This window comes from Oncorhynchus masou, chromosome 1 (genome assembly GCF_036934945.1).
Source record: "Oncorhynchus masou masou isolate Uvic2021 chromosome 1, UVic_Omas_1.1, whole genome shotgun sequence".
NCBI lineage: Eukaryota > Metazoa > Chordata > Actinopteri > Salmoniformes > Salmonidae > Oncorhynchus > Oncorhynchus masou.
This window is the reverse complement of record NC_088212.1, coordinates 66,658,783-66,684,465: the sequence shown is the minus strand read 5'-3', so window position 1 is coordinate 66,684,465 and position 25,683 is coordinate 66,658,783. Positions and strand designations below refer to the sequence as shown.

The 25,683-nt window shown below is 41.1% G+C and overlaps 1 protein-coding gene across 1 annotated transcript in view; it reads right to left on the bottom strand.

Annotated features, from left to right (window-relative positions):
- Positions 1-245: 245 nt before the first annotated feature.
- LOC135548408 (polypeptide N-acetylgalactosaminyltransferase 18-like) overlaps positions 246-25,683 on the bottom strand; it is an 81,851-nt gene continuing 56,413 nt past the window's right edge. The window contains exons 7-11 of the mRNA XM_064977994.1: positions 19,421-19,606; positions 16,416-16,553; positions 14,311-14,406; positions 4,793-4,957; positions 246-949 (exon numbers count right to left, since the gene is read on the bottom strand). Of these exons, the coding sequence (XP_064834066.1) occupies positions 803-949; positions 4,793-4,957; positions 14,311-14,406; positions 16,416-16,553; positions 19,421-19,606 (732 nt within the window). The 3' untranslated portion in view covers positions 246-802. The remainder of the gene's footprint in view (positions 950-4,792; positions 4,958-14,310; positions 14,407-16,415; positions 16,554-19,420; positions 19,607-25,683) is intronic.

Genomic DNA, 25,683 nt, shown 5'->3' with positions numbered 1-25,683 from the left:
ATTAATATAATTTGTGTAATCCGCATCCATTAAAAAAGTGAACATAATGATTCACTTCTGTATGTTGAGAGAGCTATAACCTTAAAGGCATGAGCGTAAGGGGAAAGACACACATTCATTTTGATTACAAGACATTTGCCTTGTGTCACATGGGACAGACGCACATACGGAACAGCTGGTGGCAGTTTACATGGAAAGGGCACTCAACATTGTACCATTGGAAAAAAAACACTGCAACACATTCATATAGCATCAGTACTTTTACTGGCATATATTATAAATATTTTGAATATTTACACTTAGAAAATAGTATATTATTTCCATATATATATATTTCAACATGTTGGCAATTCCCCAAAACTGTACAGCTTAATCGCATAATAAACTTATCCTACAAACCTGAGACACTAGAAGAAAAGAAAACAGCAGAGAACTTTTCGTAATGCTTGCTACACGGTAGCAGTTATTTACCAAGTACAACAATGAACATATAGAACCCAGTACAACCTTCAAGTCAACAGAAAACCAACTACACTCTTAACAAAATGTTTCATAACATTGTAGTATCTCATAATGCACAATATCAACCATCTATGGCTGATCCATAGGAGAAAGAAAATGTTTAACATTTATCATGTGATGTCAACTGGTGAACAAAAGACATCATGGTCCTCCAATGCCTGTCATTAACCATACACCATTCTCCTTTATCCACAATAGACAGTCCATAGGAGCAACAGAATAAGCACCCCACCCAGTCCAGTGTGCTGCAGTATATCCAGTGTTCTCTCAGAGGAGCCCATCATAGGGCACTGCCAGGCAGTGTGTTTGTGATGGACCATTTCTGTCCCGTGCATTTTTGAAGGGCCAGCTGGTACCCAAACTCGTTGTCATTGCTGGCCACCAGCTCAAGGCATCGCTTCGATTTCCTGTTCTGAATGGAACCTCCCTGAAAGGAAAAACAGGTAGATCAAATTACAGTGGGATGCGACAGCATCATTGGAGTGCATGTTGTTGATTGCTGTGTCACCTTAACCCCACAGTGCTATGAATTAATGGACGGGGTTGATGTGTATAGCTTAACAAGCACCCGCAGCTCTGTTTTGTACGGATTTCCCTTTGGCGCCAGCACTGGGGCCTTCCCAGATAGCATCAGCATGCTCATGAAGCAAGAACAACACTATCTGCCATTATACTCAGTAGCACTCAGTAGGAATGCCAAGATTATGTGATAACAGAAGAAGACAGCATTAGATGAGAAGAAAACATTTTCACACATCACCTGAGGAAAAAAAACCTTACACTTTTACACCTTCACTCAATCTTTGTCACCTAAGGAATCGTGTGCTTCGAAGTGTCTCTCCATCTCCTCTCTCTTTGCCATCTGTTAGAGCAGAGTCTCTCTCACATGTATTGAGGCCTTAAAGCTTTGGGTTGGACTCAACTGTTGGGACCAGTGCGATGGGAGTAACTGCACAGATCAGATAAATTCCCTATCTATGTGTAGCTTCAGGGCCTGGGATCAGAAAATCTCCCGTCACCTCTCAGTCAGGAAGAAGGATGACTCAAACTGGAAAGGCAACCGTTTTAAAATGGGCTTTCGTTTTGGTTCAAGATTAGATGCTCTAATAAGAAAGAGGCTAGGGCATGTTAAGGTTCAGAAATTTAGACCAATACACATCCTTAAGATTTGCACTTACCAATTAATAATTAAGAGGACATTTTATGAGGGATTAATATTTATACGCGGAGTCAACAACCACCTCTAAGCGATCTCATTGTCAACTTGTCATTAATGTTTTGTTGCACATACAGCATATTGAGGATTTGGTCAGGTTAATTTGAAAGTGAATTAATCAAAATGACAGAGTCTAGTTGATGTCACTCTGATTCAGGATATGATAGGTTTTCATTAGAATAGAATACTGTCTGTTTAGTTAAGAGTGCTTGTCAGGTCTTGCATGCCTAAAAGCTATGGAATTAAACAATTATCTGCTTGAGTGCATTCTGTCAAATACATGGGGGACGGATACAGTTTACATATTCACTAATAGTCTTTCATCAGTAATCAACATCTCCACATGTAGTACTGGTTATCAGATGTACAGTAGCATGAAATATAACATGGTGGATTCCATATGTTCAACCAAATGAAAAAAACATTAGCCATTAGATACACCTCATTGGCCACATGGTGCATATAGCCTGGAATGAGTCCAAGGAAAAACAACATTACCTGCAAATAAGATATGACAAAGAAAACAAATTGAGCTACACAATGCAGTAGAACCAAAAAGTCCCATATGAAAAATGTTGTGCATGTACATTTTTCTTATCATTGCTGCTGTATTTATTTCAGCTCATCAATTGTTAAGACTGTGTTTAGACATCTGAAGTTCTTACAAAATATAAAACAATAATAAATTCATTTTTCATTCTGTCATTATCATACTTTGCCAGAGGCACTTCCTGAAATATTTACGAGGTGTCTACCAAACTGCTAAAACACGTATTTATTTACAGAAAATATTCATAATTTCATCCTGATTCTACTCATATTTGCAAGATTACCATCTTGCAGCAGGAAGCCTGCCAAGTTACCCCAGGGCTTCGGCATAATGTTCTTGACCTGATGTTTTGGCTATACATGGCTAAATAGCAAATATTTTCTGAGGCAGTTGAATTCCAGTGAGTCACTGAACACTTCAGAACAATTTCACACAACAAATATCAGCATTACTCAGCCTTTCTCTATCTGGGAAGTCAACATCAAAAGATTTTAAACACCAATAACCATTATGACCTTCAGGGTGCTTAAAAAGCCTGCGTTCTCTCCGGGAGAGGCTGCATTACAATACAAGGCCGGAGGTTGAATTCTATACTGGCAGAGGACCAGTCCTGTTTGCTCCCTGTGCTTGATCCCGTGGGCTGCTGCAAAACCAACATATTGATTTGCTATAGAGAGTGAACCAGCGAGTCAGAATGATAATGGCCCTGGGTTCACAAGCAGGGGTGAAAGGTTAACCAACTCTCCTGTGTTCTTTCATCTAATTGATTATTTTTGAGTGAACAGTTTGGGAGTCTGTGTGTGCATGCGTTTGTGTGATGCATAAGGAGGACGTATTTACACTGGGTAGGCCAACATGAGAGGCAGAATATACACCATGTAGTAGAGAAGCACAAAGGATAGTAGAAAACAGAAGCACTTGTCATCGAGTCAGTGAAAGCACTGAGGATGAACAGAAAGCTAATTAGATGTGTTTAATCAGTGTGTTAAGACTGTCTCCCAAGCAGGGCCCTTTACACCTAAACCCTCTGTCTCCATACTTCTTCAGCCCACGCTGCAGCCACCTTAACTGCTGACAAAATCTTTACAAATACAAAAACACCCACTTCTTTTCTTATGCTTCCCAAGATACATCACAATTATTTCACTTGTTGAATTTCCACTATAAGCCTCTAAAGCGAAGAAAAGTCACACAATTGTCAGGCACATTCAACCACAGAAAGAGGCATTGATTGCTGCTCTTCTCCTCCTCTCCATCTCGTAGAATTTAAGCGTGGTAAGCTAGTATGGGAACATTCCTCCTCGCTACAGCACCGTACAACCCTATGCTTGAGTTGTATCGAATGCATCCTACTTCCTTGAGGTAAAACACATTTCACACTATGTCTAGCAGAAATGTGATCGATAATGCATGGTGTCTGACTCCATTCCTTCTTGAATTATACAATGCTAAACCAAGAAACCACCTACAGAAGAGTCAAGTAGATATGTGACACGTGAGACGAAGCATTTAAATCATTTTACGTCGCAGAGCTACCTATACGTCAGTGAAACCAGGTCGGTACATTCTAACGAAGAATTTGACAGTGCCATCAACAATGATCTCTCCAACATAATCAAAGAAAAATTGCATTAAGATGTAAAACTGTGCTGAGTAGCATTTCAATGAAAACCTTTGAACGGAACATACAACAGGATTTCCTTCTCAGTGAGTTCACAAGATATCACACTAATGTCAAAACTATAGGCGCAAATAGGTTGAATCCAATATTGACAATACCTTGACTTTTAGGCATTCAACCAATCCAGGCATTTGACATACAGTACATACTACTGTATAGTATGCTTTCAATGTCTCACTCCTTATAATTTTTTGGGGGGATAAGGTACAGAACCTACAAGTTTGTAACTTGTGTGGGCATCCACCCAAAATAAATAAGTGATCCACCAATGGAGAGAAAAAACATCTTTATCTGTAAACACAATTTCCAGAAGTTGAATTCAAGGTTAGCACCCCACTACTGAGTGGATATTTTGAGTGCATACATTATGACGACACTGAACATGATCAGAACGGTTTTAATTGCACCTTCAAAACTTCAGTACTCTTCAGGCCATGTTGATGTGGCCCTCATTACAGGCCACTGTGCTCAGTGAGTCAGTCCAATAATGAAGACAGAGAGAGTCATTATGATGTATTTACTGTTCACGTCTAAATGGTTTGGAGGAATGTGGAGAGGTCTATGGACCGTAAAACTCTTCTTCCTGTGACCAACCCAACCACACAGACCAACCCAACCACACTGAGCACAGAGCCATGGACTTCTGTGAATATTACACCCTAAAATGTACCCAAGATATCTACCTCCACTTGTGCCACATTTACTAATGATCCAACTCCCTTGCAACAAAGTATTAATTTAGATCATTGACCTGCCATTTTTGATCACTTGCTGGTCTATATTCAGTGAGCAGTCTGTTGGTCAGGTCTGTATGGTTTCTTACCTGAGTAAATAGCCAGTGGAGCTTCATGCGCTTGGCTGTGGCGTAGCTACACTCGATGAGGCGCGGTCGGCTGTTCACATCCACCAGGCACTTGTTGTCATCATCATCGATGGTGGGACTGAGCACCCCTACATGTAACTGCTGAGTGCTGGTGTAGTACACATTCTGGAATGACAAAAGAGACAGCACATACATAAGCTACTGAGAGCTGGAAGGCATTCAAGCATTTCACAAAATGTTGATTTGTTTTAGGCTTTTCACTCGGACTTACATCACCCATATGGCATGTCTATTCATGCAGCTAACCTCACTGGATTGGAGCACAGGGCAGGAAATCGCACAGTGTGGGAAATGGCTTATTGTTTATGGAGAGGAGCGCTCTCCATCAACAGTTCAAATCGACCAGCTAGCCCAAACACTTCTAATTACACTCTCTGATGCGGTCTTCCAGACCGTATTTTCCAACGGCACTTGAGTGCCCATATTTAGCCAACAGGCCGTAAAACACCAGTGGCAGGAAAAAGCATCTGTTTGAACTGAGCGGAGCAGCAGAGTTAGTTGTGTGTGCTACAGATGGCAGCTACATCTGTGCTCTGACTCCATCGCAGTTCATATGAGGGATGAGGAGGCTTGTCTGCACATGTGGGGTAGCAAGACATGTTGGGTAGCTAGAACCCTGGGAGAGGCGGGGGAATGTAACAGCTGGAGGGGAGGGAGGACATCACAGCTGGATAGGGGTGGGGATGAAGGTGGTAGGTAGCACAGGGTTACATGAGGAGGGGTTTACAGTTGTCATAAACACACTGTATGCCACCTTGAGAACTATCCCATCAATCTTACAGGTAGAATACATCTCTATAGAATGTCATGGCTGCCAAAGTTTTCGTATTTATTTTTGGGTAATACCAATTACCCCACCACCGACATTCTTTTAAAAAGCATACTCGGTCGTAGAATAAAAAATAAAAAGTGTTACCTCTTCCTAAGTCCGAGGGTGGTTTAAACCTTCCAGACTCAGGATGGTTATCAACCTGCCACCCAAGGCTTTTACTTGCCACATATAGTTAAATGCACTAAAGAGGAACAATGTGTACATATTGAAGATGCACATGCTCACCCCCAGAATCTTTTCACATGTCTATTGTCAAAGGATAAAGCTAAGAACATTAACAACACTATAATGATATGGAAGAAAATTAAACATTTTACAAGAACCAATATTACTCTCTAGAAACACAACCTTATGGAACAATTCTTGGATAGCTTTTCAGAATTCATCGAAAAATAGGCCCACATGGAAAACTAAAGGCAGAGAAACCGTAAATGACTTGGTAACATGAAATACATTTATTTTCATGACAGAATTTAAAAGTAATTTTGCACTGACAAATGTAGATAGTTTCAAATAATTCACCGCTTTATTGTCTACATTTTGATGCAAAACAGATCTTCGTTAGGTCAAACAGATTGAGTGCTGACAACCCTATCATCCAATACATTTGCATACGCAGGATCTGTAGTACACAGAGTGACTATGACAAATAAGCCGACTGTCTGGATGAGCTTTTCAGACAGCAGGGTTACCCAGAGGAATGGCTGCATGGTGCAAGGGATGATTAAAAAAGGACCCAGAATGACATCCTCACACCCAAACCACCCTGCCCCCCTTGACCAACGAGTTCAGAGTTTCCTTCAATACTCCCCACTTGGCAAACAGTTTGACCAGATCATAATAAAAACACTGGCACATCTTGAGCCCTGATTCACAACTTGAAAATAGGCTTTTTCGAACCCCCGCGGGTAGTCTTTCGACCCCTCCTCAACATCAGTCAAATGGTGGTGACGTCTGATCTTCCACCGGTGCCATGTAGCACCTTCCTAGACAATGTGCTGGACGGTAATTACAGATGTGGCCGATGTACCCAGTGTAACTTTACGAACAATGCAGAATGTTCAATCATATATCATGGCCAAGGCCATTAAGATTAAAGGCAACATTACGTGTTCCACCAAAAATGTGAAACAGGGATAGCAGAACACAACAGTAATATCAGGACTCTTGATCAGAGAAACACTGTGGCTGTGGATTTCATGGAGTGCTCTCTGCGATACATTGGTATCGAACATGTTAAAACTCTTAGGGGGGAGGGGGGGGGGATTGTGATAATCTATTACTATGAAGAGAATTGTATTGGATTCACTATTTGTCGGCCATGTCTCCTTGAGGTCTGAACCAAGAGTTATGTATTAGACCATTACTTAAATGAATATGTCACGTTGATTTGTTCTGGCATATTGGTCTCAACTTGGTCATTTTGTACATAGATTTTCTTGTAACTACTGATATTTAATTATTAGAGGTACACAAGTTGTTTTTGAAATAGGTCACTAATTATATCTATGGCCACTGCTCGTTCCGCGTGTAATGGTTAAACGCGCTGGTAACAGTTTCCAACGTAATCTCATTACTGTTGCCTAGGTTTGAACTTACATTTACATTTTACATTTAAGTCATTTAGCAGACGCTCTAACTTGGACCCTTTTGTATGTATATACTACTTTATGTACAGTACCTGTGTGATTAATTATGATGGACTATGCGCAAAAGTGAATTGAAATGGTTTCCACACCAACCTTGCATCATGTGCGTAAAGGTCATGTGAGGTGAAATGTGTATATTTTTGGATGTGAGCACTCAGTCTGTTTGACCTGACAAAGATCAGTTTTGGATCGAAACAGTCGAAGCGGTGAATTGGGAGCAGAAAGTGTGCGGGCCTTCAGGGTTTTTACTGGACGATTACTTTATCATCACTCATCTTCAAAAAATGTATACTGTCAACGTCGAAGTCAATCAATCTGCCATCTTTGACACAATGGAAAAAAAACAACGCATTTATTATTGAAATAGCATGGGTGACCAAGAAAAACGAATTGGTACAATTTAAAGCCATTTGGCAAACAATAATGCAGGTACTAGGGATGGAGGTATGGGCATGCGGATCTCGATAGAAAAGATGGCGCCATTGTTTGTGTGCGCCTGTAAGTTGATGATCGTATGTATAAGTTCGTAAAAAAAAAGTTTTTAAAAAGGGAAAATAACAAAAAAATGAAAACTATCATTCAGTCCCTCACCATCAGTGTGAGGTAAAGCAGGAAGAAAACGGCATCAGTAGTGGTGTGAAATGAAAACGGATTCTAAAAGGAGTAACAGCACTGTAACCCGACAACTATTCAACAGAGACATCTGAACAGATTTCTAACATTAATGAGTTCTTAAATTAGCCTGCTCTCGGGATGTGAAATTTGGTGTCATGTTTTCTCTGAAGTTATTTGTTAAGAAAAGTGTGCAAGGCATCTTGGAAAGATCAGCTCTGACTGTCTTTCTTGTAAGAGATCACAGGAGATTCCTCCAGAGTTTTCATTTGCAAACCAGCGTAAACATCAATACAGGTGCAATGAGTGTGAATGGTTTAACATGGAGATGTTGAAATAGGCAAGGATAATATTGGATGCAACTTTTAGCTTCACTTTCAAGGATTAGACCACTTTTTACTACACATCTGGCTAAAAGATTACTGTAGCTCTGTTGGCATAAATTTTATAGATAACGTTGACACCTTTTGGAAACAGAATATACTCTACAGGAATGACGGAGTCCATCCAAATCATCTTGGTGCTTGGACCCTGTCCTCCCATTTCAAGGCTGCGTTGAGACAATGATTTATCAGTGACCCAAGCCCTGCTTAAATAATCCCTACCATTGTGTTGCTGAGATGTCATAGTGCTGCTGCAAATGTACAGTTTCCCAAGAGAATTATCAGTCATAATGTAAGTAACCTAATTTATGTTCCTCTAACTCCCCTGAATGTCTCTGTCAATCGGACAGCAATTGTCAGCAGTAATCATGCGCTTCTGAAAATGGACTTATACTGTTAGCACTGATACGGTTTGCTCTAGTAGGAAGCCCACTGAGTAGTTCACCTGCACTATCAGCTCACATATAAATATCACTGTCATGTCTATCTCTGATAAACCTCCCAGTAAAGCAATAAAAACAATAACGCAACACAGAAAAGTGTTGAATAGCCCACATTACCATACTGTATGTAGCCAAAGAAACAAGGTTGATGAAATCAATACCTTGCTAGTAACAGATAACATTAATATACTGGCTCTCTCTGAAACTCACTTAGCTAATGTATGAAAGACTTTTAGAGAATGGCGTTGGAGGGGATGGCTGCCGTTTTACAGGCCATTAACCAACTGTGTTATTTTTTTTCACATTGTTTGAAACTTTCGTACATAATGTTGCTGCTACCATCTCTTATGACCAAAAAGAGCTTCAGATTATAAGAACAGCAATTACACAAACTGGACGAAGATTTTTTCTTTAATGAGTCCGAAGTGAAAGATACACTGTTTCTCCGAGACCAGGCCCAAATCCCAGTAATTTGCGTGATGAAAAGACGGAGGTACAAGGGGCGGTAAACGGGATGCCTTATGCGAATTTGTTAGTGAGTGGATAACCCACCTGTACCATCTGTTCTATTGGCCAAAGTGCAATCACTGGAGAATAAATTGGATGAGCTCCGTTCGAGACTATCCTACCAACGGGACATTGAAAACTGCAATATCTCATGTTTCACAGAGTCGAGGCTGAACGACAACAGGGATAATAATATACAGTTGGCTGGGTTTTCTGTGCATCGACAGGACAGAGCAACTACGTCCGGTAAGACTAGGGTTGGTGGTGTGTGTCTACTTGTCAATAACAGCTGGTGCACTGTGTTTAATATTATGGAAGTCTCGAGGTTTTGCTCGCCTGAGGTAGGGTACCTCATGATACCAAGAGAGTTTATCGATATTTTCCTAGCCGTCTATTTACCGCCACAAACTGATGCTGGTACTAAGACCGCACTCAAAGAGCTGTATAAGGCCATAGGCAAACAGAAAAATGCTCATTCAGAAGTGGCACTCCTAGTGGCTGGGACTTAAATGCAGGCAAACTTAAATCCGTTTTACCTAATATATAGAGGAAAAAAAACTGGAGTAAAGGTGGTCTTTTTTTCACCTCTACACACACAGACGCATACAAAACTCTCCCACACCCTTCATTTGTTAAAATCTGACCATAATTCTATCCTCCTGATTCCTGCTTACAAACTATTAGCAGGAAGTACCAGTGTCTTGCTCAATACAAAAGTGGATGCCACACTAAAGGACTGTTTTGCTGTGACAGACTGGAATAAGTTCCGGGATTCATCCAATGGCATTGAGGAGTACACCACCTCAGTCAACGGCTTCACCAATAAGTGTATCGATGACGTCATTCCCACAGTGACCATACATACAGTTGAAGTCGGAAGTTTACATACACCTTAGCCAAATACATTTAAACTCCGTTTTTCACAATTCCAGACATTTAATCCTAGTAAAATGTCCCTGTCTTAGGTCAGTCAGGACCAACACTTTATTTTAAGAATGTGAAATGTCAGAAAAATAGTACAGAGAATTATTTCTTTCATCACATTCCCAGTGGGTCAGAATTTTACATACATTCAATCAGTTGCATTGCCTTTAAATTGTTTAACTTAGGTCAAACGTTTCGGGTAGCCTTCCAAAAGCTTCCCACAATAAGTTGGATGAATTTTGGCCCATTCCTCCTGACAGAGCTGGTGTAACAGTCAGGTTTGTAGGCCTTCTTGCTCGCACACACCTTTTCAGTTCTGTCCACAAATATTCTATAGGATCGAGGTCAGGGCTTTGGGATGGCCACTCCAATAGCTTAACTTTGATAATCTTCAGCCATTTTGCCACAACTTTGGTAGTATAATTGGGGTCATTGTCCATTTGGAAGACCCATTCGCGACCAAGTTTTAACTTCCTCCCTGTCTCAATATATCCACAATTTCCCTCCTAATGATGCCATCTATTTTGTGAAGTGCACCAGTCCCTCCTGCAGCGAAGCAACCCCACAACATGATGCTGCCACCCCCCGTGCTTCACGGTTGGGATGGTGTTCTTCGGCTTGCAAGAATCCCCTATTTTCCTCCAAACATAACGATGGTCATTATGGCCAAAATGTTCTATTATTTTTGTTTCATCAGACCAGAGGACATTTTTCCAAAAAAGTGTGATCTTTGCCCCCATGTGCAGTTGCAAACTGCAGTCTGGCTTTTTTAATGGCGGTTTTGGAGCTGAGGCTTCTTCCTTGCTGAGTGGCCTTTCAGGTTATGTCGATATAGGACTCGTTTTACTGTGGATATAGATACTTCTGTACCTGTTTCCTCCAGCATCTTCACAAGGACCTTTGCTGTTGTTCTGGGATTGATTTGCACTTTTCGCACCCAAGTACGTTAATCTCTAGGAGACAGAACGCGTCTCCTTCCTGAGCGGTATGATGGCTGCATGGTCCCATGGTGTTTATACTTGTGTACTATTGTTTGTACAGATGAATGTGGTAGCTTCAGGCATTTGGAAATTGCTCCCAATGATGAACCAGACATGTGGAGGTCTACAATTTTATTTCTGAGGTCTTGGCTGATTTCTTTTGATCTTCCCATTATGTCAAGCAAAGAGGCACTGAGTTTGAAGGTAGGCCATGAAATACATCCACAAGTATACCTCCAATGGACTCAAATGATATCAATTAGCCTTTCAGAAGCTTCTAAAGCCATGAAATAATTTGCTGGAATTTTCCAAGCTGTTTAAAAGGCACAGTCAACTCAGTGTATGTACACTTCTGACCCACTGGAATTGTGATACAGTGAATTATAAGTGAAATAATCTGTCTGTAAACAATTGTTGGAAAGATTACTTGCACAAAGTAGACTTGCCTAACCGACTTGCCAAAACAATAGTTTGTTAACAAGACATTTGTGGAGTGGTCTAAAAACTAGTTTTAATGACTCCAACCTAAGTGTAGTGGTGTAATAATGTGCTGTATGATGTACTGTTTTTGTGTGATGCAAATGCTTTAATCTCGTTTGGATCCCATTGGCTCATGGCAAAAACTTTACCTTATTCAAAGAATTTGTTTTGTTGTTGTCCGTTTTAGTCAGTTACAAAACTACATTTAAGAAAAAGTACACCATGTCTAAAGATTACTTTTAAATATTGCCTGCTCCCTAGTGTTCTCACTACTTAGAAAAAGTACTCGCTACTTCTCAAGCCCCTTTTAAATGACGGTGCTAGCAGCCACTAGTGCTAGCTAGCTACTGTAGCTGGCTATCGACCGAAACATTAAGCTAGCCAAGAACAACACCACAAACAAATAGACTATACAGCTACAAGTAGTGAGTGGAATTAACAAGCAGACTGTACTTAACAAGTTAAATATCTTACCTGTGATTAAATGTTTTTTACACACATTGCTACGTGTAGCCTACTTGGACACCGCGTCCCTACATTTTCCACTCTCCCACACCGAATACCCTGAAGCCACAGGGCTCTTCTTGCAGGCTCCATTTCCCTACGTGGGAGAATTACGAACCGTAAATTGTGATTTTTGACCTGGCTACATATAAATTGAGCAATACAGCAGCTTTTCAGCATGTTTTGTTATTCATGTATAACAGAAAATAAATAAAAATAGATTACGAAGTTGCCTCTCTTACAATGGGGGTCAATAGAAAATAATGTGGTCGAGGGAAATTCCTTATTATTACGTGAATACCAACTGGGGATCATTAGAAAATACAAATTCTAGTCTGGTTAAGGATCACATAATCTCAGGGCATTGTTCTTAGCCCCTGGCTAGCTAACCACAGGCTAGTCTGGCCCTGGGCTAACTTAGCATGTGTTCACACAAGCATTTGTTAACCCTGGGCTAAGCTTGAGCACCGGGCTAAGGATTCACACTTGTATTCCAAAGCCCTGGGCTAACGGACAAACACAACATGCAACCAACATATCTATGACACGCGACCAATGTTATAAGCAATAAGACATTTATTAGCACATGATTTCCTCTTGCTTCTCGTTGATCATTTGATTTCCAACAGTGATGGTTTGTATAAACCTTGCCGTCTGCCTGTCTAACCTCGGAAACAATGTTTTAATTTTGAAATTCGATCTTGCCCCTGTAGGTCTACACAGAGAATGCTGTGCATGAACAAAAATCAATAACTTTTCTGATCCAGGCCAAATTATGCAACAATATTATTATCATGGATATATCAAATTAAATGTCATACAAAACATGTAAAAAGGCGAAGAAAATTAAGCATATGCTGCCTTTCCAGCTGTAGAGTTTGTAGCTTTAGTTGGCTATGTGAGAAGACAGCCTGCATAGCAACCATTCCTTAGGCATAGCAACCAAATATATATATATATATATATATATATATATATATATATATATATATATATATATATATATATATATATATATATATATATATATATATATATATATATATATATATATATATACATACATACACATTTTTCCCTCAGATGGAAGTTTGAAATATTATGAATTTACTAAATGATGTATAGAATGCATCAGAGGCATCATCACAAGAATATGTAAATTAAGTGACAGTGCAGGCATTGTTCTTGACCTTGTTTCATACTGCCTATTTTGGCTGGCTATTCTGGGGCTAGCCCCGAAAAGTCGATGCTAACCCTGCTCCGGAACAGGACCAGCTCCAGTTGGCCTGGGCTAAGGTTGGTGCTAGCCGACTTTAGTATGTGCAAGTATAAAACACTCACCCTGGCCTAAAAACTCCCTAAACCCAGGGCTAAAATCTCACCTTCTGCAAACTTGAGAGAAGTCAATTCAGAAACAATAGAACCAAAGCTCTAATAAGAAATGACTGCTGTGCATATTTATGGCATAAAAATATACAACTAGGTTGTCGTTGTAGAAAGTTATGAGTTTCAATTTTTGTTTTAACATTTACATAGTCCATGGTTTCTCAGTTTTCACAACATTATGGAAATTGTTAGAGGTGAGATAGTGCAGAGACAGCAGTTGTGCTGAAATAGGGCTGTATCATTCTGCCAGCCTGACCCAGATAGAAACATTGTCAGGGGATGCTCTCCATCTCAACAGCACTGTAGTGGCTTCCTGGAATTAACTGCTAATGCCTGTCTGGAGACCGGGATAGTATACCTTTTATAAACACTTTTGGATTATTTATTTATACTCTCTCTCTCTCTCAGATTGAATGAAGTTCAGATATAAAGCCCATGGTGGATGTGGGGGCCCTTAGCAGTGTGGTGAAAGGTAAGTGGAGTCCTGCTGGTCAGCTGGTAGATCACAGGTGCTGCCCTTACTAAGCCATAAAAGAGACCAGACACATGTTTCATACAATAATAGCTCTTTAAAAAAGGGACCAATCGTACTGTAGCAGAGTCGTGGACTGAATTTCACTGATAAGCCTTATGCAAGATAAGAAAGGGTCAAAAGGAGGGATAAAAAAGGCGGGCTATACACATGTGGAAGATTTGACACAGAGACAGATGTGATGATGTAATGATGTGGGCTGAAGAGGGCTCGAGGGGGATCTAACCTGAGGTGTCATCCCATGACAGAGATACAGGATGGGGACGTTGTCGGTGTCCGGCCCCTGGTCCAGACACAGGTCACTCTTCAGAGAGTTCTTCAGCTGAGGGAGGAAATGATCACAAAGGGAGTCATAATTTGATATGTCACTCAATCGGCTAGTTCAGGGAGAAGTTAGCTGTGTGACAGAGAATCGATGACACCTTGAAACGATTCAAATATTCCTGCCATCACAGCTCCCTATTCAATCAAACCAGAGAGCAGGTTTCCGGTATAACTTCAAAACACATGGAGGGAACTATTTTCTGTTCTTTGCAGAACAACATGACATAGAACATAAATGGAACTTGTAATCCAAACATGAAGCCTTGTGTTTGCACAGTTATTTCAATATGTAGCAGTATTTATTTTACAGATACAGTCAACAGGTTTTTGTGAGGCTAGGAGAGGTACTCTGGAGGCAGGGATTGGTGGCTGGGCGGATTAAGATGCGTTTGCCTTGCTCTCCGTGAGGACAGGATTAGGTACGGATATGACATTACAAGGACACAGTCAGAGACTGTGCCTGTCAACTCCCCACTGGCACAGGATATGTCTCATTCTGTCAGCTGATCATTAAAACGCCAGGCAGCACCTGGGATACTCGTCAGGGACTGAACATGATGGAATAAAGTGACAGACAACATCTAACCATTCCACGAAATGAAAAAACTATAACGTGCAAGGTTCATGCATGAGTGAATAAAACCTGGGGCTGCTTGTCAGTGTGGGGTGTTGCATGACCTTTGACCTCAAATGCTGTGCTGAACATAGTCTGCATTCTAGATAATGAATTCTCTGACAAAAATGATTGACAAGTTCATAAAATGCACCTAGCAAATGCAGAGTAATGAGGACATTCTATTTTTGAACCCACTTACTACTTGAATAAATTTTAATAAGGCTGACCTATTTTCCTCTCTGTGTCTTACTACCTTTCATAATAATATGGAAATACAGAGAAAGAAACCAACCATGAAATGAAGACCGTACTCCAATGAGACTACTTTTTGGGTGTGTCACTGTAGATTCAGGCATATTGCACTAATGCACTGTGGCTCCACAGAAATAAAGCTGTTTGTGTTGAACATGAATTGCTAATATATATATACTGCCAGCGTGCCCTCATGGCCAGAATACAAATTCAGAAACATTTGTCTAGCATTGCTGAGAATTCCACACAGGCAGATCTCTGTGAGAGGAGGTGACAAAACAAGCTCTGCTCACCAGCCCCACCACTGCACAACAATATGTGCATACTCAATGGTATAACCTTTGGGTGGTGGAACATTCTTGATACACACAGGAAACCTTTGAGCGTCAAAACCCAGCAGTGTTGCAGTTCTTGACACAAGCCGGTGAACATGGCACCTACTACCATACCCCGTTCAAAGGTACTTAAATATTTTGTCTTGCCCATTCATCCTCTGAATGGCATGCATACACAATCCATCTCAAGGCTTAAAAATCTTTATTTTACCTGTCTCATCCTGTTCATCTGCACTGATTGAAGTGGATTTAACACGTGACATCAATAATCACCTGGTCAGTCTATGTCATGGAAAGAGCAGGTGTTCTTAAATGTTTTGTATATTCAGTGTATGTGCATACTATACAATGGTTTGTCTCTTACTGTATGCATGTGGAAACAATAGACTCTACTCTATGTGCATACACAATGGAGAGATTCCTCTGAGTAGACTGGAAAAATAAAGCTTTAGCACTTGGGCAGGTCTGTGTACTGTATAATCTCCAGCAAGTCTTCTGTCTTCTCCCAGAGTCTGAGTTCCTGCACCTTTTCCACATCATGCCCACATTGCCCAAGCTTAAGTGTGCCAACCCTGGCAGTACACGCAAAGACTGAGGCTATGGTAGGCATGTCCACGTGTTTTAGAGCCAAGCTGCCACAGAAATGCATCTCTCTGTGAAATGAATGTATTCCTAACTGCAGTCATCCAAATCATAACTCAATGGATTATGATTATTTGTTCAGGCATGGACCGCATGGTTTTTTCTGTGGAGGCTTTACTTGACATAGCATCTCAATTTTTTTGCAGAGGGCATGTTGCTTACCACTCCATATGCAGTGGTGTCTGTGTACATCCTCATCTCTGGGTAGATGTTGACCAGGTACCATCGAAACGTCTTACACTGGAGCCTCTTCCTAAGGGCCTTCCTCTCAGAGATATCTCCAATGTCTATTCCTGAGTCCTACACACACAAACACAGAGATAAACAGTTTGACCTTGATTGCTGTAAAGATACAAATTCATAAAGATATCATGCATAGGAAAGATTATATGTGCCAAGCTTTTAGGTGAAAAGAGGAATCACATTCCCAGTTTCACTGATTTCAGAGAGGCAATGTGACATAACTCCTGCGAGCCTTTCATGTTCCTTGTATATAGAACCGCAGGACTCAGTGACTGACATCATTTAACATCATCTGCCATTTCCTCTGAGTCCTCACGCTACAACAGCCACTGGCCCAGCCTTCCTTCTGTAGCAAGCTGCCGCTCCTGTCCACTCTACCCCAATTATCTTAATTGCTGCCTCACTGACAAACTTAAAAGCTGAAGCAGACCTGATAGATCCAACATCAACTGCAATTGAGGAAACTTGCATCCTTCTGAGATACAATAAACGGACTAACGAGAGTCTAATAGACAAAACAGCAACAGCTGTGACTTGAAATGGAATAGGTTTCTAATACGTTTGGACATAATAAATTCATGAGGTTAATCCCGAGGCCAAATGTCCCTCCAAGCTTGTTGAGTAGAATAGCAGAACTCAGTGTATCGATATCAATTTAGAGTTTTGCCTGCTGATGCTCATCTATTTGAAAGGAGTTTTTACATAATTGTGAGTATTGAGTACAAATAGGAAAACTATAAAGCATCTAATCAACTCAGCCTTTGTTCAAAGAAACACCAGGCATCTCTGCTAATATTTATATATAGTTGTGTGTGTGTGTGTGTGTGTGTGTGTGGGACACACACACACACACACACACACGAAGTCGGAAGTCTACATACACCTAGGTGGCAGTCATTAAAACTTGTTTTTCAACCACTCCACAAATGTCTTGTTAACAAACTATAGTTATGGCAAGTTGGTTAGGACATCTACTTTGTGCATGACACAAGTCATTTTTCCAACAATTGTTTACAGACAGATTATTTCACTTATAATTCACTGTATCACAATTCCAGTGGGTCAGAAGCTTACATACAGTAAATTGACTGTGCCTATAAGTTAAACAGCTTGGAAAATTCCCGAAAATGATGTCATGGCTTTAGAAGCTTCTGATAGGCTAATTGACATCATTTGAGTCAATTGAAGTTGTACCTGTGAATGCATTTCAAGGCCTACCTTCAAACTCAGTGCCTCTTTGCTTGACATCATGGGAAAATCAAAAGAAATCAGCGAAGACCTCAGAATTTTTTTTGTAGAAGTCTGGTTCATCCTTGGTTGCAATTTCCAAATGCCTGAAGCTACCACGTTCATCTGTACAAACAACAGTACGCAAATACAAACACCATGGGACCACACAGCAGTCATACTGCTCAGGAAGGAGATACGTTCTGTCTCCTAGAGAAGAACGTATTTTGGTGCAAAAAGTGCAAATCACTCCCAGAACAGCAGCAAAGGACCTTGTGAAGTTGCTGGCGGAAATGGATACAAAAGTATCTATATCCACAGTAAAACGAGTCCTATATCGACATAGCCTGAAAGGCCACTCAGCAAGAAAGAAGGCACTGCTTCAAAACCGCCATAAAACTGCACATGGGGACAAATATTGTACTTTTTGGAGAAATGTCCTCTGGTCTGACAAAACAAAAATAATACTGTTTGGCCATAATGACCATTGTCGGAGGACAAATGGAGGCTTGCAAGCCGAAGAACACCATCCCAAACCTGAAGCAAGGGGGTGGCAGCATCATGTTGTGGAGGTGCTTTTGCTGCAGGACGGACTGGTGCACTTCACAAAATAGATGGCATTATGAGGTAGGGTAAATTATGTGGCTATATTGAAGCAACATCTCAAGACATCAGTCAGGAAGTTAAAGCTTGGTCACAAATGGGTCTTTCAAATGGACAATGACCCAAAGCATACTTCCAAAGTTGTGGCAAAATGGCTTAAGGACAACAAAGTCAAGGTATTAGAGTGGCCATCACAAAGCCCTGACCTCAATCCTATAGAAAATGTGTGGGCAGAACTGAAAAAGCATGCGAGAGCAAGGAGGCCTACAAACCTGACTCAGTTACACCAGCTCTGTCAGCAGGAATGGGTCAAAATTTAACTCATTGTGGGAAGCTTGTGGATGGCTACCCAAAACGTTTGACCCAAGTTAAACAATTTAAAGGCCATGCTACTAATTGAGTGTATGTAAACTTCTGACCCACTGGGAATGTGATGAAAGAAATAAAAGGTTAAATAAATAACTACTATTATTCCGACATTTCACATTCTCAAAATAAAGTGGTGATCCTAACTGACCTAAGAAAGGGAATTTTTACTAGGATTAAATGTCAGGAATTGGGAAACTGAGTTTAAATGTTTTTGGCTAAGGTTTATGTTAACTTCAACTTTATATACACACACGCCATATAAAATTGGGATCTACAAAAATAACTTTTGTAACAGTACTTTTCACAATACAGGTGTAGAATCTTCATTTGAGCCTGTTTGCTACAGCAGAAAAATAATCCTGCTGCAACAGAACATTTTAATTATGTAGATTATAATTAATGCACATTTCTTTTAGGGGCTGACACATTTTTCATAAGGGAAAATTAAGTCTGACATTTCAAAGTGGAATTTATAAACGTCAGAAGCCTTTTTAAACCTCAAATACTCTACAAGTTTCAAATGTCCTGCATTGTAGGAACGTTCTCCTGCAACAGGGTGATCAAATGAAGATCCTAAACCTGTACACTAACATATTACACTATACATCACTCTTTATTTACAAATCCCCACTAGCGAGACAACATTCCCACCCTGACCTATTTCCCACCCTCCATTAGACATGGTTCAGTAGCCCTGGTTCAGTTAGCAGCTGACAAACACTCACCTCCTGAGGGATGTTCCAGGCCATATACACATGGCTCTTAAACTCGTCCATCCAGACCTCCGCAACCCTCAGGGCGTTCCGTCTCACGTGAGACGTCAGGTCCTCAGTGTAGGGCTTGTGGGCACGCTCTATATGGGCAATACGGGCACAGGGCAGGACTTCCACACTGCCCCCACACTGCCACACCTGGTATTACACATAAAGACAGAGCAAAGCTTGGTTAATTATGTTGCCGGGCAGGAAAAGACCCAGAGCAGACCTAGAGCTCCAGAGGGTGCTCCAGTAGAAAGACAGATCATAAGCCTCTTACTCTGAGGCTGACAGGGCTCCATGTGCTCCACCTCTCCACTTGATTCAAAAAGCCTGTCAAATGCATCCAGGAAGAGGAGAACCTGGAGACTCCTTCATCCAGATAGTACTGTGAGGTGTTGAGGGTGCCAGAAGCCTCATCAAAAAGGAGCACCATGTCTTCACTGACATCTGACATGCTGTGTCTGACTTAGTGGTCTAACAGTTTTAATTGCTGATATGTGATGACATTTGGAGTCCCAGTGCCTTATGCTTAACGTCATGATTAATGGCTGCTAGGAGTGCGAGAGAGACAGCAAGAGCGAGGGGAAGAGAATGCGAGAGAGAGTGTTTGCGAATGAGAAAAAGGGAGAGGGAGAATTCAGTATGTCAGTAACAACATTCCTACAATATGGCCATATCTCCTGTTCTTTCCTAGACGTAGTGTAATGCTGTGATTCACTGTGTTGTGATACAACTTTCTGCTCTTTGTCCCCTGTGGCTCTGTGCTTTGCCTGTTTTTATCTCTGGCCCTGAAGAGCTCATAGCCTCTCGTCTCCTCTCGACTCCCTCCACAGCACAGCACTAACTGACATCTAACCGGGCTTCAACGGGATAACATTCCATCCTGAGAATTCCTGCACACCAACATTCATTCCACATCTCCTCTTATCAGGTCCTATGTGCAAACATGTACTTCAAAGCTCTGATGTTGTTCCAGAGTTCTGATAGATTTTCTGGAAAGGTAATGCTCATTCCATAATGTTATCATTTCCTACATTGCTGCCCACAGCACTGCATGAACTGGCATGGAGAGTAGATCGGCTCCCGCTGTCTGCGAGGAGTTTACCTTCCTATGTCTACTTATAGCACTCAGGGACAGCCACAGAAATCTCTAAGTCGTCTATCAGGAGATACGAAACAGGACACACACACACACACACACACACACACACACACACACACAGAGAAACAAGTGCACACAGAACACACAGTTACAGACCACTACAGTCAGACTACAGTGTTATAGGAGTTATACATCTCAATGACGCAAGTCATGTAATTGATGATGTCTGTGACTGCTGTGCTGTGATCTATTTCCAAGGACGAGGCACTCTGTCACTTTCTCTCACAGAGGCGTTCAGTCTTGCTTTCCAGAGTCACCTCCTCGCCTCTGTTTGCTGTGCTCATTTCTCCATGGCAAACTAACCAACTGGCAATGTCAACACCCACAGTCCCATTGCCCCATCTGGAGATTCTACTAAACAAAGTGAAGGTGCAAAACAGGCATCTGTGAAAAAGTCACGTACATGTATGTGGATAATATAATAATATATCCCATTTAGCAGACGCTTTTGTCCAAAGCGACTTACAAGTCGGCTGGGGCCACTACTTTTACATATGGGTGGCCCCAGCAGGAATCGAACCCACGACGCTTGGCGTTGCAAGCGCCGTGCTCTACCGACTGAGCCACACAGGACCTTTTCCCGACCTGAGTGAACTGGTGTAAATACACTACAGACAGAACACTTCATCCCTCTTTGATTGGAGAGGTGCAGTAAAGGTCCTCAAAAACTGCTCTCATCATCATTATCATCCTCTGATCTCTCAGCCCTTACGGCATTGTGCAGAGTATGGACACGCCAGATACAGAGAGATGATGACCTCAGACAGACAGATTACAGACACATGACCTCAGGTGAACCTTCAGGAAAACCATTTCACAACCCACTCATTCGCTCTCCTACATGTCAAGATTGCATTTCATGATACAGGAGCTGTGTATACTGTGTATACACAGAGGGTGTGTTATGACAGTTTTCCAGCCATTGGCTTATTGCGTCAACATTGTGAATAGGATGTTGAACGGAGCAGTTCACAACATACAGCGTGTGAGTGCCTTTGGAATCTATGGAATATTTCCTGCCTACAATAACTAATATAGTAAAACAGTCCAAAGCCTATGGGAACTTAACTTTTTGTTTTTACCTGATGTTCAGTAAATTACACATAGGCTACATTAATATTCATTCTGTGCAGTATGTGTTGATGTTCCTAAATGTGCAGGTGTTATTAAAGAATATGTATGCAAAGCCATACATTCTCAATGGGGTTGAATGGCGGGAACCCGGTTACCGGTGAATTATAATAAATAATTCATGTGAACAGCATGAAATGGAACTGTTAAATGATATGCAATGTCTAAACCTGCTTTCTCTACGGCCTCTGCATGGTAAATCAACACTCAGGGTGTGGACAGACAGGTCTACACGCATTGTGAGACACGCTATCATTTCAACACAACTTTTTTTCTTATGACAGGAAGGCCTACAGTTGCTGCTGCATAGTCTATGCTACAGCAATATAGAAACTGAATGCGTGTCTAATTTATACATCTCCACCAGGCTTCAAATCGCATCCAAAATATAGTAGCTAATTCTGTTAGATATATATATATATATATACACACACACATATATTTAATATATCTACAGTGCATCAGGAAAGTATTCAGACCCTTTGACTATTTACACATTTTGTTTAAGACAACCTTATTCTAAAATTGATAAACACAGGTTTTCCTCATTAATCTACCCACAATACCCCATAACGACAAAGTAAAAACAGGTTTTAGATTTTTTTTGCAAAGTAATAATAAAAACAACAAATACCCTAATTTACATAAGTATTCAGACCCTTTGCTATGAGACTTGAAATTGACCTCACATGCATGCTGTTTCCATTGATCATCCTTGAGATGCTTCTACAACTTGATTGGAGTCCACTGTAGTAAATTCAATTGATTGGACATGATTTGGAAAGGCACACGCCTGTCTGTATAAGGTCCCCCAGTTGAAAAGCCAAGGCATGAGGTCGAAGGAATTGTCCGTAAAGCTCCGAGACAGGATTGTGTCGAGGCACAGATCTGGGAAGGGCACCAAAAAATGTCTGCAGCATTGAAGGTCCCCAAGAACACAGTGGCCTCCATCCTTTTTAAATGGAAGAAGTTTGGAACCCCTAAGGGTCTTTCTAGAGCTGGCCACATGGCCAAACTGAGCAATTGGGGGAGAAGGGCCTTGGTCAGGGAGGGGACCAAGAACCCGATGGTCACGCTGACAGAGCTCCAGAATATCTCTGTTGGGAGAACCTTCAATAAGGACAACCATCTCCGCAGCACTCCACCAATCAGGTCTTTATGGAAGAATGGCCAGACGGAAGCCACATGACAGCCCGCTTGGAGTTTGCGAAAAGGGACCTAAAGAATCCCAGACCATGAGAAACAAGATTCCCTGGTCTGATGAAACCAAGATTGAACTCTTTGGCCTGAATACCAAGTGTCACATCTGGAGGAAACTTGGCACCATCCCTACGGTGAAGCATGGTGGTGGTAGCATTATGCTGTGGGGATGTTTTTCAGCAGCAGGGACTGGGAGACTAGTCGGGATCAAGGGAAAGATGAATGGAGTCAAAGTACAGATAGATCCTTGATGAAAACCTGCTCCAGAGCGAAGGTTCAGCTTCCAACAGGACAACAACCCTAAGCACACAGCCAAGACAACACAGGAGTGGCTTCAGGACAAGTCTCTGAATGTCCTTGAGTGGCCCAGCCAGAGCCCGGACTTGAACATCTCTGAAGAGACCTGAAAATAGCTGTGCAGTGACACTCCCCATCCAACCTGACAGAGCTTGAAAGGATCTGCAGAGAATAATAGGAGAAACTCCCCAAATACAGGTGTGCCAAGCTTGAAGCGTCATACCCAAGACGACTCGAGGCTGTAATCCCTGCCTAGGTGCATAAAGGGTCTGAATACTTATGAAAATGTGATATTTCAGTTTTATAATTTTTTTAAATTAGCAAACATTTCTAAAAATCTTTTTTTGCATTATGGAGTACTGTGTGTAGATTGATGAGGATTTAAAAAATTATTTTTTTTAGAAAAAAGCTGTAACCTAACAAAACGTGGAAAAAAATCAAGGGGTCTGAATACTTTCCGAAGATGTCATAGCCTACATCTTTGGGTAATACATTCAATGCAGTATTAGCCTTATATTTAGCTAATTAATGATGGGTCATGCATAATAAGCTTCTAACTTATAGTGTCCGTCTCTTGCGCGATACACACGTACCTGTGCTCGCTGGTCTCTCCTTAAAAAATGCTCCTTAGCTCTTGGAGTTCCATGCAGTAAAATCTAGACTAGAATAGTTTGCTGGATTAGCTTTTCTTATACCAATAGACTATTCAAAGAGGGACAAAAGCTCGTTTGCTGAATGTTAAATATAGCAGTCAGAAGAGTGAACACAATATGGCGGAAGTCAGAAGTCTTGCTTGTTTGTAGGTGACAAACATACTTTTTTTTTTTTTTTTTTTCCACCATAATTTGCAAATAAATTAATAAAAAATCCTATAATGTTATTTTCTGGATTTTTTTTCTCATTTTGTCTGTCATAGTTGAAGTGTACCTATGATGAAAATTACAGGCCTCATCTTTTTAAGTGGGAGAACTTGCACAATTGGTGGCTGACTAAATACTTTTTTGCCCCACTGTACAATTGATCATAAATACAGTGTAGACATTGTTATTGTTGTAAATGACTAGTGTAGCTGGAAACAGCAGATCATTTATGGAATATCTACATAAACATACATAGGACCATTATCAGCAACCATCACTCCCGTGTTCCAATGGCACGTTGTGTTAGCTTATCCAAGTTTATCATTTTAAAAGGCTAATTGATCATTAAAAAACCCTTTTGCAATTATGTTAGCACAGCTGAAAACTGTTGCTCTAATTAAAGAAGCAATAAAATTGCCCTTCTTTAGACAAGTTGAGTATCTGGAGCATCAGCATTTGTGCAGTGACAAAGAACTTTCTTCTGAAACTTGTCAGTCTATTCTTGTTCAGAGAAATGATGGCTATTCCATGCGAGAAATTGCCAAGAAACTGAACGGCACACTCATTTGTTTTTTTTTGGGGCATGGGCTCATTAAATGTCTTTAATGTAGGGCTCATAAAATTGATTTAATGGCTCAGGCTTGAATTCTCTGATCAAAGCTCTAATCAAATCCAGACATAGGCCAATTTATATACTTTATAATGCTTTTGAATGACACCCGGTTTTGACGGGAAAATCCAGGTTACCTGGGTGAAAAGTGATTTATGCTCAGGATTGAACATATGTAAAATATCAGTAAAATTTTAAACCCTAATTCTCACCATCTAGCACAACAAAGTACATTTCTGCTTTATTACCAAATTAAATTTGAGGGATTAACCTTCAGAAAAATAATTTAGATTTGGACGCCGTCTACAGCTGGGTTTTTCATCAGAAAGGACAGAAACATGTTGTACCCTTGAGCTCCTCTATTTCCATTCCCTAGCAACACATTCTGCAAGCTAAAGCAGCACACAGGGGACGATTACGTTAAGACTGACACATACAGTAAATAAATGAACACCATTCATTGTAAATGCCATTCATATGACATTTCATGATCCTTGTATATTTTCTTCCAGTGACAGAATGTGAACATGGTGCAGCTGTCATCCTGATACACACAGGACATCCCCCTACAGATTAAGCCCAAGCCTAGACCAGAGAGGTCACCTGCGCTGTGCAGCAGTGTTGGCCTTGTGTGTGAGTATCTCTGTGAATGTCCCTTGGCGCTGTTCTGCTGTCAGCCCGAATGTGTGTAGGCAGGTGGTCTGCAGGCAGGACCAATATGGTGCACGAGGCCGGCCCTGATGGAGCTCAGTGCGCTTGCTGATCTGGGATCAGTTCCAGGGAATCTATGGGCTCCAGTCCTGCAGCTCTCAATTCACTGCATCTCCTTCTGTCAGACCAATGCCTCCCATCAGTCCACACATCCAGGACACAGACAAGGGCTGCAAGCTACGCCACATTAACCCTCCATCCAAGGACCAGGGGTCACTTCCTATAGGACTCAGTCCAGATACACACCCCAGCCATTAAA